This window comes from Scyliorhinus torazame, chromosome 3 (assembly GCF_047496885.1).
Source record: "Scyliorhinus torazame isolate Kashiwa2021f chromosome 3, sScyTor2.1, whole genome shotgun sequence".
NCBI classification, from domain to species: Eukaryota; Metazoa; Chordata; class Chondrichthyes; order Carcharhiniformes; family Scyliorhinidae; genus Scyliorhinus; species Scyliorhinus torazame.
This window is the reverse complement of record NC_092709.1, coordinates 33,229,575-33,244,234: the sequence shown is the minus strand read 5'-3', so window position 1 is coordinate 33,244,234 and position 14,660 is coordinate 33,229,575. Positions and strand designations below refer to the sequence as shown.

Genomic DNA, 14,660 nt, shown 5'->3' with positions numbered 1-14,660 from the left:
CTAGATTGCTCTTCGAAAGAAATGATGTGGAGATGCCGGCGTTGGACTGGGGTGAGCACAGTACGAAGTCTTACAACACCAGGTTAAAGTCCAACAGGTTTGTTTCGATGTCACTAGCTTTCGGAGCGCTGCTCCTTCCTCAGGTGAATGAAGAGGTCTGTTCCAGAAACACATATATAGACAGATTCAAAGATGCCAAACAATGCTTGGAATGCGAGCATTAGCAGGTAATTAAATCTTTACAGATCCAGAGATGGGGTAACCCCAGGTTAAAGAGGTGTGAATTGTGTCAAGCCAGGACAGTTGGTAGGATTTCGCAGGCCAGATGGTGGGGGATGAATGTAATGCGACATGAATCCCAGGTCCCGGTTGAGGCCGCACTCATGTGTGCGGAACTTGGCTATAAGTTTCTGCTCGGCGATTCTGCGTTGTCGCGCGTCCTGAAGGCCGCCTTGGAGAACACTTACCCGGAGATCAGAGGCTGAATGCCCTTGACTGCTGAAGTGTCTTCTAAAGTGACTTCTAAAGAAATGTAGACATGATGGGCCAAATGGCCTGATTCTGTGGTGTACTATTCTACAATCTATGACTCTATGCCAATCGTTTTCGATGACCTCTTCAGGAGAAATAATTTCTCTTTACCTACCCGAGCAAAACGTCTTAACATTTTAAACACCTTGAGTAGACAACCCCTCAATCGTCTATACTCAAGAGAGCCAAGTTTATGAAAGATTTAGTCTACATGAAGTCTACAATTTCCTTAGTCTCTGGGTTTGAAAGTAGTGCCAAGTTTGTAGTTCAAGTTGTGAAAGGAGTGAGGTGTTGCAGCTGGGCGGGCGACTGACAAATTAGGTATGGGCCTTTACTCAGAATAGAAGTGGATGATATCAATTCTCATTCTATTCTATTAACTACCACTTAAATACTTACATATACAGATCTTTTACATGTCGACAAAATAGCTACCATGTTGGCGAGAGTCTTAAACCCTCTGCAAATTAAGAAACCGCACTCGTTTAACCTGTCTACGTCCCTTTGCAACTTCCTGCCTCATATTTGCATTATTTATTATCCTTCCAATTATGGGGTCAGCTTCAAACTCATACATCTCTACTCTTTCATTCAAGTCAGGAATAAGCGAATGACTAGGGAAAGAGTAGGACCAGTCAAGGACAGGGATGGGAAATTGTGTGTGGAGTCTGAAGAGATAGGCGAGATACTAAATGAATATTTTTCGTCAGTATTCACTCAGGAAAAAGATAATGTTGTGGAGGAGAATGCTGAGTCCCAGGCTAATAGAATAGATGGCATTGAGGTACGTAGGGAAGAGGTGTTGGCAATTCTGGACAGGCTGAAAATAGATAAGTCCCCGGGACCTGATGGGATTTATCCTAGGATTCTCTGGGAGGCCAGGGAAGAGATTGCTGGACCTTTGGCTTTGATTTTTATGTCATCATTGGCTACAGGAATAGTGCCAGAGGACTGGAGGACAGCAAATGTGGTCCCTTTGTTCAAAAAGGGGAGCAGAGACAACCCCGGCAACTATAGACCGGTGAGCCTCACGTCTGCAGTGGGTAAAGTCTTGGAGGGGATTATAAGGGACAAGATTTATAATCATCTAGATAGGAATGATATGATCAGGGATAGTCAGCATGGCTTTGTGAAGGGTAGGTCATGCCTCACAAACCTTATTGAGTTCTTTGAGAAGGTGACTGAACAGGTAGACGAGGGTAGAGCAGTTGATGTGGTGTATATGGATTTCAGCAAAGCGTTTGATAAGGTTCCCCACGGTAGGCTATTGCAAAAAATACGGAGGCTGGGGATTGAGGGTGATTTAGAGATGTGGATCAGAAATTGGCTAGCTGAAAGAAGACAGAGGGTGGTGGTTGATGGGAAATGTTCAGAATGGAGTACAGTCACAAGTGGAGTACCACAAGGATCTGTTCTGGGGCCGTTGCTGTTTGTCATTTTTATCAATGACCTAGAGGAAGGCACAGAAGGGTGGGTGAGTAAATTTGCAGATGATACTAAAGTCGGTGGTGTTGTCGATAGTGTGGAAGGATGTAGCAGGTTACAGAGGGATATAGATAAGCTGCAGAGCTGGGCTGAGAGGTGGCAAATGGAGTTTAATGTAGAGAAGTGTGAGGTGATTCACTTTGGAAGGAATAACAGGAATGTGGAATATTTGGCTAATGGTAAAATTCTTGAAAGTGTGGCTGAGCAGAGGGATCTAGGTGTCCATGTACATAGATCCCTGAAAGTTGCCACCCAGGTTGATAGGGTTGTGAAGAAGGCCTATGGAGTGTTGGCCTTTATTGGTAGAGGGATTGAGTTCCGGAGTCGAGAGGTCATGTTGCAGCTGTACAGAACTCTGGTCCGGCCGCATTTGGAGTATTGCGTACAGTTCTGGTCACCGCATTATAGGAAGGACGTGGAGGCTTTGGAGCGGGTGCAGAGGAGATTTACCAGGATGTTGCCTGGTATGGAGGGAAAATCTTATGAGGAAAGGCTGACGGACTTGAGGTTGTTTTCGTTGGAGAGAAGAAGGTTAAGAGGAGACTTAATAGAGGCATACAAAATGATCAGGGGGTTGGATAGGGTGGACAGTGAGAGCCTTCTCCCGCGGATGGATATGGCGGGCACGAGGGGATATAACTTTAAACTGAGGGGTAATAGATATAGGACAGAGGTCAGAGGTAGGTTCTTTACGCAAAGAGTAGTGAGGCCGTGGAATGCCCTACCTGCTACAGTAGTGAACTCGCCAACATTGAGGGCATTTAAAAGTTTATTGGATAAACATATGGATGATAATGGCATAGTGTAGGTTAGATGGCTTTTGTTTCGGTGCAACATCGTGGGCCGAAGGGCCTGTACTGCGCTGTATTGTTCTATGTTCTATGTTCTATGTTCTATTATCAATGTATAGGAACAAAAGTTAAAGCCCCAGGACACCAGTTGTCACATACTGCCAATACGAATACAACTCTTTATCTGTGCTCTCTCATCCAACTCCCAATTTCTAAACCAAATTAAAAGGACATCTTCATTCTGGGCTAGTTTTTGCTATTAAAATAGGGAAAACAAGTAGAAGCCTCATTGTTACAGAGTGTTATTATTATGCATTTTCTTATTTAATCCATTGCTGATGTCATCAGCAAGTAGTGTGACTGTCATTAGTTCTAATTCTATTTTGTTACTGTTATTTTGATGTTTAACTAGCTGCTCCTGTTTTGAGTCCATATTGCAAGGAGTACCATATGTTTTTGAGTCCATACATGCAAACCATGTCCTCTCTCTCCCCTTACCATGGCTTCCCTCTCCCCTGACCATGGCTTCCCTCTCCCCTAACCATGCCGCCCTCCCCTCTAACCATGCCCACCCTCTCTCCTAACCATGCCGCCCTCTCCCCTAACTATGCCTGCCCTCTCCCCTACCCATGCCCGCCCTCTACCCTAACCATGCCCTCCCTCTCCCCTTACCATGGCTTCCCTCTCCCCTGACCATGCCTACCCTCTCTCCTAACCATGCCGCCCTCTCCCCTTACCATGGCTTCCCTCTCTCCTAACCATGCCGCCCTCCCCTTTAACCATGCCCACCCTCTCTCCTAACCATGCTGCCCTCTCCCCTAACCAGCCGCCCTCTCCCCTAACTATGTCTGCTCTCTCCCCTAACCATGCCAGCCCTCTCCCCTAACAATGCTCGCCCTCTCCCCTAACCATGCCACCCTCTCCTCTAACCATGCCCACCCTCTCTTCTAGCCATGCCACCCTCTCTCCTAACTATACTGCCCTCTCTCCTAGCCATGCCGCCCTCTCCCCAACCATGCCGCCCTTTCCCCTAACCATGCCCACCCTCTCCCCTAACCATGCCTGCCCTCTCCCCTAACCATGCTGCCCTCTCCCCTAACCAATAGCAGATAACTGGTTTGATTTATTTCATTAGTTATTCCATGTTATGTTTCATATGCTCGGCAAGAGAACTGGCAAATGACCATCTCGTGGGACAAGAGTGTTTTGTGCCCAATCATCAAGAAAGTATTCAATGGCAGCCCAGGGTTATGCTTGCCTGATGAGAACAACCAGGTCCCAGCTTAGTCTTTCTTTTGACTTGATTGTCAAGATTAAGGTTTTCAACCAACAGTGTTCTGTATGTTGCAACTCCAGGTTGCTAATATGACACCATCTAACCACTGCAACTATTTTCGCAATGGCTAAAGTAAAAAACACGTGCAATGCAACAGCTTGAGTAGCCAGCAGCAAACCCATTAATTCTTCCTCCAGCTGCCTGTGCAGAAATCAGATTTAAACCTGACACTTTGCAAAAATCACTGTGCTGAGCAAACAGAAGGAGAAGATCCTTAGAACAAAATATTTCCATAAAACAATTAAGTGGCCTGAGAATTCAGGTCCTCCATTGTCCTTGCAAACATATCTGAGCAGGGAGCCATCAATACAGTACAAATTTATAAAGGCTTACCTCGGACTATGTTTTGCACATGTTCAGAGTGGTTGGAATTATATCGCCAGCCAGGCAGGCAAAGTGTTAGGAGATGGAGATTAGGCGGGAGAAAGATAGAACCTGCTGAACTGTTGCTCTGTGGATTGTGTGATGGGACATATGTCTCCTTTCCTGTGGAAGATACACCGCAACAAACATTGTTATCAATATAAAATTACAGAAAAAAAATTTAAAACAGGATTTTTTCTTTGCTTGTGCATTGACCAGTTCCAGATTTTAATGGATTAAAAAAAAGCAAACATAGGCTGGCAAGTGCACCAGGAGAAACCTCATCTTGTTCTCCTTGAAAAACAACAGGTTGTATGATTGAATGCTGGATAACACAAACAGCGGCAGAATCTTCTGTTTTCGGCGGGTGTCTTGCAAGCTGCTTGAAAAACTGGTGAGTCACCCGCGCTGACTCTTAGGAGGAAGGCCCATCAGGTTCTTAAGGGTACAACAGAGGTGGGCCTTTCTCCCGACTGAGGATCCTGGGATACAACGTCTCGTCCGCCGAGAGATGCCGGCCACCTAAAACTGCCAACCAATTAGAGGCCTGCAGCCGTTGCACTCGGCAGCACCACAGAGGAGACCGTGGCTGTTGCTGGAACATGGAGTTCGTGAATTGTCTCCCCCATCCCCACCTTTCTCCTGCAGGTTCGCAGGTTTCTCTATGTGATGTTGCCCTGCTGCTGAGGGAAATGGAATGTTACATTAATACAACAACTGGTCAGCCATACCGGTTGATGACAAAGGTCCTGACCCAATCTATAAGCTCAGAAGCATGTACCTGAGACGGGGCCATACATGACAACGGGCCTGAACTCGAGTGCCATCCCACTCTGATGCAACGATGAAGTTGTTGACTTTGACCCCAACATCAGCCAGAAGAGTGGTCGTACCACAGAGGTGTCATTCAGTGTAAGATTGTAGCCCAGATTCCACTCTTTGTTGTTCCATAATCTTCGATGAAGCATCATCTGCAACGTTATCATTGTGGGAGAGGCAGATCATTGGGATTACACAATTGAGGTGGAGATAGGGATAAGGTATCCTCAAATAACGACTGAAATTTCTAATGGCAACCATTTTAATGAAACGCATAGTCTTGTTTTATTATGAAGAGGAATAAGGTCTGCGGAAGATAGCCATGTAAATAAGAAGTATCGTGTAGCGGGTATTCCAATTATACAATACGGAATGGTGCCATTCATAAAAACAGATAACAGCAACAAGAAACTGCTTCATACTGCAGAAGCCTCTCACCTCCAACTGCCCATCAGCTTGGCTGGAGATGCCATGTGCTCGCTCCGATAATATGACAAGTCTTGTGCCACCTTCCTCAACGTAAGCGGTCTGTACAAGGGGGTAGTAGTTCTGTTCAGCATGAGGGAAAGAAAAAACCTGTTGATAATATTTCCCTTCCGACAGTGAAAGCAGCTGGTGCTCGTATGAACAAATATCAAGGAGAGCCACAGTTCACCATAGAAGGAATGTCTTTTACAGTTTTTTCACCTCTGAACGACTTGGCTTTTCAAAATGCCATTCCCTATTTTTTTTATGATGTTGAGATGCTGGCGTTGGACTGGGGTGAGCACAGCACAAAGTCTTACAACACCAGGTTAAAGTCCAACAGGTTTGTTTCGATGTCACTAGCTTTCGGAGCACTGCTCCTTCCTCAGAAACAAATATATAGGCAAATTCAAAGCTTCCAGACAATGCTTGGAATGCGAGCATTCATACTGAACAGAACGGACGACTGCAAAGAAGTATACCGACAACTGAACAACCAAGAACACTACAGACAGTTACCCGCAGATCCGACCAAGGAACACATCCGCCAACTTAACAGACTGATCAAGACCTTGGATCCAGATCTTCAGAGCACCCTACGTGCTCTCATCCCACGTACTCCCCGCATTGGAGATCTCTACTGCCTCCCGAAAATACATAAGGCCAACACACCAGGCCGCCCTATCGTTTCAGGCAATGGGACCCCGTGTGAGAACCTCTGTGGCTACATCGAGGGCATCTTGAAACCCATCGTACAAGGTACGCCCAGCTTCTGTCGCGACACGTTGGACTCGCTACAGAAATTCAGCAACCATGGACCAGTTGAACCAGGAACATTCCTCGTCACAATGGACGTCTCATGCCTTCAAACAACCGCGCAACCTCAAACAAACCATTGTTTGCAGCAAACTACCCAGCCTTCAGAACAGTGACCATGACACCACAACCCTGCCATGGCAATCTCTGCAAGACGTGCCAGATCAGCGACATGGATACCACCATTACACGTGAGAACACCATCCACCAGGTACGCGGTACATACTCGTGCGACTCGGCCAGCGTTGTCTACCTCATACGCTGCAGGAAAGGATGTCCCGAAGTGTGGTACATTGGTGAGACCATGCAGACGCTGCGACAACGAATGAACGGACATCGCGCGACAATCACCAGGCAGGAATGTTCCCTTCCAGTCGGGGAACACTTCAGCAATCAAGGGCATTCAGCCTCTGATCTCCGGGTAAGCGTTCTCCAAGGCGGCCTTCAGGACGCGCGACAACGCAGAATCGCCGAGCAGGAACTTATAGCCAAGTTCCGCACACATGAGTGCGGCCTCAACCGGGACCTGGGATTCATGTCGCATTACATTCATCCCCCACCATCTGGCCTGCGAAATCCTACCAACTGTCCTGGCTTGACACAATTCTCACCTCTTTAACCTGAGGTTACCCCATCTCTGGATCTGTAAAGATTTAATCACCTGCTAATGCTCGCATTCCAAGCATTGTCTGGCAGCTTTGAATTTGTCTATATATTTGTTTCTGGAACACACCTCTTCATTCACCTGAGGAAGGAGCAGCGCTCCGAAAGCTAGTGACATCGAAACAAACCTGTTGGACTTTAACCTGGTGTTGTAAGACTTCGTACTATATTTTTATTCATTCGAGGGATGTGGGCTCAGCCAGCAGTGATTGACCATGCCTAATTGCCTTGGAGAGTGGTGGTGAGCTGCCTTCTTGAACCACTGCAGTCTAAATTATATTCTACTTGCATGCAAAGAACAGCATGTTAAAATCAACAATATGCAATGCAATTTTGAATAATAATCCCAAGTGCATATTAGATCGCCGAATGGCAACACCCAGTGTAAATGGGGTGCAACAAGAGCAGGGAAGTACTGCTGAGGCTGTATATGTGTCAGACCCCATTTGGAATACTGTCAGCAGTTATGGGCCCAGTATCTAAGGAAGGATGTACTAGCCTTGGAAAGGGTCCAGAGGAGGTTCACAAGAATGATCCCGGATTGAAGGGCTTGTCATCTGAGGAATTGTTGAGGACTCTGGGTCTATGGAGTTTAGAAGGATGGGCGGGGGGTCTTGTTGAAACACAGCCTCAGACTGAAGGGACGATCCTTTAAAACTGAGATAAGGCGGAATTTTTTCAGCCAGAGGGTGGTGAATCTGTGGAACTCATTGCCGCAGAAGGCTGTGGAGGCCAAGTCACTCAGTATCTTTAAGACAGAGATAGATAGGTTCTTGATTAATAAGGGGATCAGGGGTTATGGGGAGAAGGCAGCAGAATGGAGATGAGAAACATCAGCCATGTTGGATGGCGGAGCAGACTCGATGGGCTGAATGGCCTAATTCTACTCCTATTTCTTATGGTCTAAGTCTTAAGCAATGTTTTCCTTTGGCCATATGCATCAGCGCTATGGCAACACAGAATGCGTATCGGTAGCACAGCAAAGCTGAAGAATGGGGTGTTAAACACTGCTAAATATTTATTTCTCCTTTGGTTAAAGAAAAAATAATTGCTGGAAATACTTGCAGTGGTTGGAAATTGTCAGCATCCAAGATCGAGGTATAAGCTCTGGTTACTACCAGCTCAAAACTCATCAGTTCAGATGTGTGTCCATTTCAACTTTTCTCACTTTTTGAGATACTGGGGGCTGGATTCTCCGATTCTGGGGCAGGGTCCCCACGTCGGCGTGAGAACGGTGGCATTTTGCGCCAGAGAAAATGGCGCAAATCGGCCACCGATTCCCTCTCTTGCTGGGGGCTAGCAGGAGAGCACCCGGCTGTAGCTGCCAATACGCCCGGAGAATGGCTGGGTGCGTGGCCACGGATGTGCTCGGTGGCGGCCTGCAGCGGCCGCGTCGTGCTACATGGCGGTAGCCACTCGCGGACCCGGCCCGCAAAATAGTCCCCCACTTCGGCCGGTTCGCACGCCCTAGACCCCCCCCCCCCACACAGTGTCCCCAGCCCTGAATAATGTCCCTCCCTGCCCGCGGATCAGCCCGCCCTCGACTGTGGCGGCACTCGATTGAGTCCGCAGCCGCCATGCTGAGTTCCCGACGGGTGAGACCCTACGTGTCCCACGCCGTCGGGAACTCGGCCGGTCGGGGGCGGAGCATCAGGTGGCGGGCTTCAGGTAACGTCTTGAGGCCGTTGATACGTGGCACGGCGTACCCGCAGAGTACGTCGCTTTGGAGGGGGCGGAGCATCGCGAAAGCGGCGCCGCCCCCGATTTGGTCGGAATCGGGTATTCTCCGGCCGATCGCCGAACTCAATTTTCGACGTCGGCGACAGGAGAATCCCACCCATAGTCTTTCAAGCTTTCATTTTTTATTGTTCCAATATCTCATTTAGAATCAATACATTTCTGCAACCAATTGATGATTATGTGAAGTTGGAAGACAGGAAATGTTCATCTGGCCCATCGAGTCTGCCCTGTGAAACATTTGATTGAACACTTCTTCGTCCCCACCAGCCCATTCCTCACATCCCCTTCACCTCCTCAATCGCCTGAGAGAAGGGTAAGAAAAGAAAAGTACCAAAACAAAAATAAGCAAAATACTGCAGATGAACTGAATTCGTGAATAGGTGTTAATGGTTTCCAGGCAAAAGAAAGATAGACTCTCATTACCCTCAAGAAATGCAACAGTGGAGATTTCTTTTTAACCAACATGTTAAATAAGGGACGCGATCGAATGGCCTCATTGTACCCGACTCGGTGCCACGACAAGCCCAGGAATGAATACCTGGACCTGGAAGACCTCGTCATGGTGCCATTTAGCGCTGATCCACACAAACCTGGACCAGATGTAATGGAACCTGGGGGGGTGGGGTGTCTCCCACGCTATTGGAGGCCCCCGGGTGGTCAGGCTCTGGTCAGGCTGGTGCCACCCTGCACTCCCGCTGCCACCCAGCCACCTTGGCACTGCCAGCCTGACAACTTGGCCCTGCCACCCTGGCACTGCCAGGGTGCCCTGGTGGCAATGCCAGCAGGTGCCAGGTTAACAGTGCAAGGGATTGGGCCCAGGGGTGCTTTGCCCTTAAGAGAAGAGGTGAATGCACACTTGAGGGCCCCCGAAGAGGTAGGTTGTGGAAATGGGGGGGGGGAGCAGAGGGGGGAATCGGAAGATCGGGGCAACATTTAAATATGGCACCCCGATTCGTGGGTCACTGTCATCACTGACGAGCTTAGCCCATCAGTGCAGGAAATGAGGTAAGTGCGGCCTCGTCAGGGCGTTCCCAACCGATGCCAGAAAAAAAAGTCCCGTTTGATAGCACTATACGCGCCAAAACAGGATCTGCATTTTGCACGCTAAATCGCGCCGGAGATTAGCAGCTATATGCCATCGCTATACAGTCTCAAAATAAATACAAGCAAATTGTTCCCTTAGATGTTGCTTTTGCAACCTTTTACAAAAGAAAGCCACACACAGGGAGAAGTGGAGATTTCAGGGACAGAATCACAGCATTGTTGTTTGAGAATTGCTGGAATACTGCCCCCACTGCCTCATTAAAGTTAGATCATGAACTGAATTCATGAATAGATGTTAATGGTTTCCGGGCAAAAAATGATAGATTCTCAACAACCTCAAGAAGTGCAACAGTCTGCAGCACAACATGCAATCAAATATAATGCCATCAACACCAAGATGGCACTTGTGCAAGGAGAAAAGCATTTGTCACATGGAGCAGCAGTGCCGAATTATGAACATAATCATCCAAATAGTAACATTTGGAGAGAGGGAGGACCATAAAGGGGGAAAAAGGCAACAAAACCTACAAGGAATGAAGCTATTATTTAATCTTCCATACTTTCACAAATGTCAAAAAGGGTTTCTGCTCTAATTTTCTAGAAATTGCAATTCAGACTCGTCTGCCCCATCCCACCCTGCCCCCCCCCCCCCCCCCTCAATCCTGAGTATAAGTGCAACAGAAAAGGTCAACCTACTCGAGCCAGAGTATTGTTGGTATGCAACTTGTACAGTCTCTTCATCATCTGGTAACCATTATTGTCTGTGTAAATGGTTCTGTCAGTTTTCAGATCTGTAGTCATCCTTAAGATCGCTTCCCTGTTCAAGTCCAGCGGTCCAACAGTATACTCCTGCTCAATTCTATTGCATAGCATTGACCCATCATACCCACTAGGTACACGATAGATTCTTGTGAATATCGTATACTGGTAATCATTTGCACCAGCAGAAATATTGCTGTGTAAAATAGATTTAAAAATCACAGATGTTTAATAGTACATGCAACAGCTTGAGCTTCATTCAACTCTGAGCACATTTTTATTTGACTGTAAACAAAATGACTGTCACTGGAAAGTTCAAATTTCCAAATGCAGGAAAGCCTATTTCCAATTAAACAAGATGCACCTCACACTACAATTATTTTTTTTTCTGAGGGCTAAATGGCAGAGATTTGTTTTGAAGTTAGTGTCAGGGATGGAATTGTAAATGCTATGTCTATGTCCATGGAATTCTAAACAGGCCAAACACCACAAAATCATGGAAGGTGAATTACGTTTGGCTTAGATTTTACTGATATAATGACAGTGGCTGAAAATTTCCGGCCCTGCCCGCCAGCAAGATCTTCCGGTCCCACCGCTGGTGACCTCGCCTCGGCTGTTCCCCGGCACTGGAGAGTGCGGGACCTGAAGATCACTCCGCTGGCTTCATTGGTGGAAAATATGCCATGGGACTGGGGGGAATACCACCCAGTGAGTCTGTTGGCACTCGCTGTTAATACGGTGGAAAGCTGACAGCAAATTATTCGGCCGTCGCCCATGCAAAATATGGAAATCCAGAGGTTGCTGTCAGAGATACTCTGCTCTTCCACAGTGTACCCTGTTGCGGGCCTTGACAATGGAATCAACATAGAAATCATTGTAATGGCCTGAACTATTTATTCTGCAACAAAAATGGCTGGAAAGGTTTGGGCTGGTACATTTAGGAACAAGTAAGTTTTTAAAACAGCGTGATAAATGATCTTTATTGAGTCACCTCCCTGGTCTGAAAAATACATTTTACAAATGAAGATTTTCATTCCCTGAGAAGAAAATTAATGTTGCAGCATTTAAAAAAAAAAATATATATATAATGGCGGAATTCTCACAAGCTCCCGCCAGCGGGTTGACCGATACAGTGGGAGAATATGGCGGGAGGGCCAGGAATCAGTTTCACATCAGCATGAATTTATAGAGGGATCTTGCACTGATGCTCTCAGTGAGGATATTTCAATGTGATTGGTTAAATAGCTTCAAAGTTGCTTTCCCTGGTCAGAGATGCCAAATTTCCTATAGGGCGCTGCACTAGAAGCCGGCTAACTAAGTGCAGAATTCTGCATCCCAGTAACGGCAGGAGGGGACCACAAAACTCAGGTGAGAGATTCAATTTTACATTCTGCCTCCCCAAGGAAATATTCTCCACTTGCCTGGATGAGTGCAGCTCCAACGACACTCAACAAGCTCAACACCATCTAGAACAAAACAGCCCACTTCATTGGCACCTCAGCCACCAGCATGGAGACTTACTTCCTCCACCATTCTTGCACAATGGTAGCAGTGTATCCCATCTATAAGATGCAGTGTAGGAACTCGCCAAGGCTCCCTCAACAAACCAGCTGCCTCTACTGCCTAGGAAAGGGCAGCAGACACGCGGGAACACCACTACCTGCACGTTCTCCTCAAATCCACTCACCATCCTAACTTGGAAATATATCGACGTTCCTTCAGTGATGCTGTGGCAAAAACGTGGAACTTGCTCCCCATCAGCGCTGAGGCTGCACTGACACCACACAGAAGCAACATCACTTCAAGGAGGCTGTCCCCCGCCACCTTTTCAAGGGTAATTTGGGATGGGCACTAAATGCTGGTCTTGCCAGCGACACCCACATCATGAACCAATTAAAGTTGGAGCGCCTTCGCTTTGGAATCTGAGTATTGTGAGTTCAAGCCTCACCACAGGACTGGGATACAAAATTCAAGCCAACACTTCAATGGAGTATCCAAGAGAATACTGTGTTACTGGAAATGTTCTCATTAAGATGAGACATCAAACCAAGGCCAGTCTAGCTTCTCATGGTACTTGTAATAACCGTCCACGAGGCCCATGGGTATACCCTAGTCAATCCCCCCTGTAGGACCCGTGGAATACGAGCTTCCCTGTTAGCGGGCGGAGGCCCGCCCAGCTGGGACTCATAATTAACCTGTATAAAAGCCGGCCCAGACAGGGACCGCCATATTGATAGTCTCAACTGGGACTTATAGGGCGAGATTCTCCACTCCCACGCCGGTTGGGAGAATCGCCTGGGCCGCCGAAATTTCCGGGGACGCCAGTCCGACACCCTCCCGCGATTCTCCCAAGCGGCGGGAACAGGCCGGTCGAGTTTCGCAGGCCGGAGAATCGCCGGAGATACACAAAATGGCGATTCTCCGGCACCCCCGCGATTTTGAGGCCCGGATGGGCCGAGCGGCCAGGCCAAAATGGCGGGTTCCCCCCGGCGCCGTCCACACCTGGTAGCTACAGTCGTGGGCGGTGCGTGAACGCTGGGGGGGGGGGGGGGTTGGCCTGTGGGGGGGCGAGGGGGGATCCTGCACCGGGGGGTACCTTGAATGTGGGGTGGCCCGCGATCGGTGCCCACCGATCGTCGGGCCGTCCTCTCTGAAGGAGGACCTCCTTCCTTCCGCGGCCCCGCAAGATCCGTCCCCCATCTTCTTGCGGGGCGGATTTGGACAGGACGGCAACCACGCATGCGCGGGTTGGCGCCGGCCAACCCGCGCATGCGCAGATGACGTCCGTTATGCGGCGCCGGCCGCGTCATCTATTTGACGCCGCTTTTACGCGGGCGACAAGGCCTGGTGCGGGTAGATGACGCGGCCCCGATACTGGCCCATTGTCAGGGCCTGAAACGGTCGGGATCGGGGCCGTTCCGCACCTCCGTGAACCTCGACGGCGTTCACGACGGCGCGGCCATTTCGGCGTGGTGGTGGAGAATCAAGCCCATAGTGTGTGCATTTGCCACTGTAGCGGCTATTTCCTTTGACCATGAATAAACTAGACTTTACTACTTGGCCTTCAGGTTCTTTATAATACTTTATCTGAAATAAAGCAGAAACATTCACTAGGTAAAAGCAAACGACTGCGGATGCTGGAATCTGAATTCAAAGAGAAAATGCTGGAAAATCTCAGCAGGTCTGGCAGCATTTGTAGGGAGAGAACAGAGCTAATGTTTCGAGGCCAGATGACACTTTGTCAAAGCTAGGTAACCTGACCAGCACTTAGCCCCCAGAAAACAACATTAAAAAAAATATTATTCATATACAATGCCAAATTTGTTCTATCTTTCCTTTTTGTTTTCACTTAGTCATCCCAACCTTCATGAGTCAGTGTATAAAGGTTCTTAACATGTTACATTTGATGCACATTACCTGTAGAAGTATTGCCTGATTTCAGTTACTAGTTTTCCTGTTAATACTTCCAAACCAACAGACTTTGACACCAGCATCGCTGAGCCATTTGGTGTGAATACGTAATTATCGGAGATTGGGCCCTGTCTAACGTCTCCATTAGAATGATACTCCAAAAATTCCTGCTTTATCTTGACAGTCTTCTGGGAGGATCTGCCATTTGAAACAGAGAGCAACTATTATTATCACAACTGGGTGACCGTGTACAACAAAGATTTCCCAATTCCCCATGTTTTTTTTCTCAAGGTTCCCCATCAATCATCCATTTCACAGGAGCAAGACGCAAAGTGATAAGATCGATGGCGAGAATCAATGCTCACAATGAATTAAAGACACATTTGCTCTTTCCAGGGGCCCGTGCAGACTCGATGGGCCGAACGGCCTCCTTCTGC

General features: G+C 47.9%; 1 protein-coding gene across 3 annotated transcripts in view; it reads right to left on the bottom strand.

The window, feature by feature from the left end:
- The window catches only part of man2b2 (mannosidase, alpha, class 2B, member 2), an 87,075-nt gene that overhangs the window by 17,781 nt on the left and 54,634 nt on the right, over positions 1-14,660 (bottom strand). For all 3 annotated transcript variants that reach the window (XM_072495551.1, XM_072495552.1, XM_072495553.1), the window contains exons 12-16: positions 14,230-14,421; positions 10,750-11,008; positions 5,764-5,874; positions 5,288-5,477; positions 4,477-4,629 (exon numbers count right to left, since the gene is read on the bottom strand). In XM_072495551.1, coding sequence (XP_072351652.1) covers positions 4,477-4,629; positions 5,288-5,477; positions 5,764-5,874; positions 10,750-11,008; positions 14,230-14,421 — 905 coding nt within the window. The remainder of the gene's footprint in view (positions 1-4,476; positions 4,630-5,287; positions 5,478-5,763; positions 5,875-10,749; positions 11,009-14,229; positions 14,422-14,660) is intronic.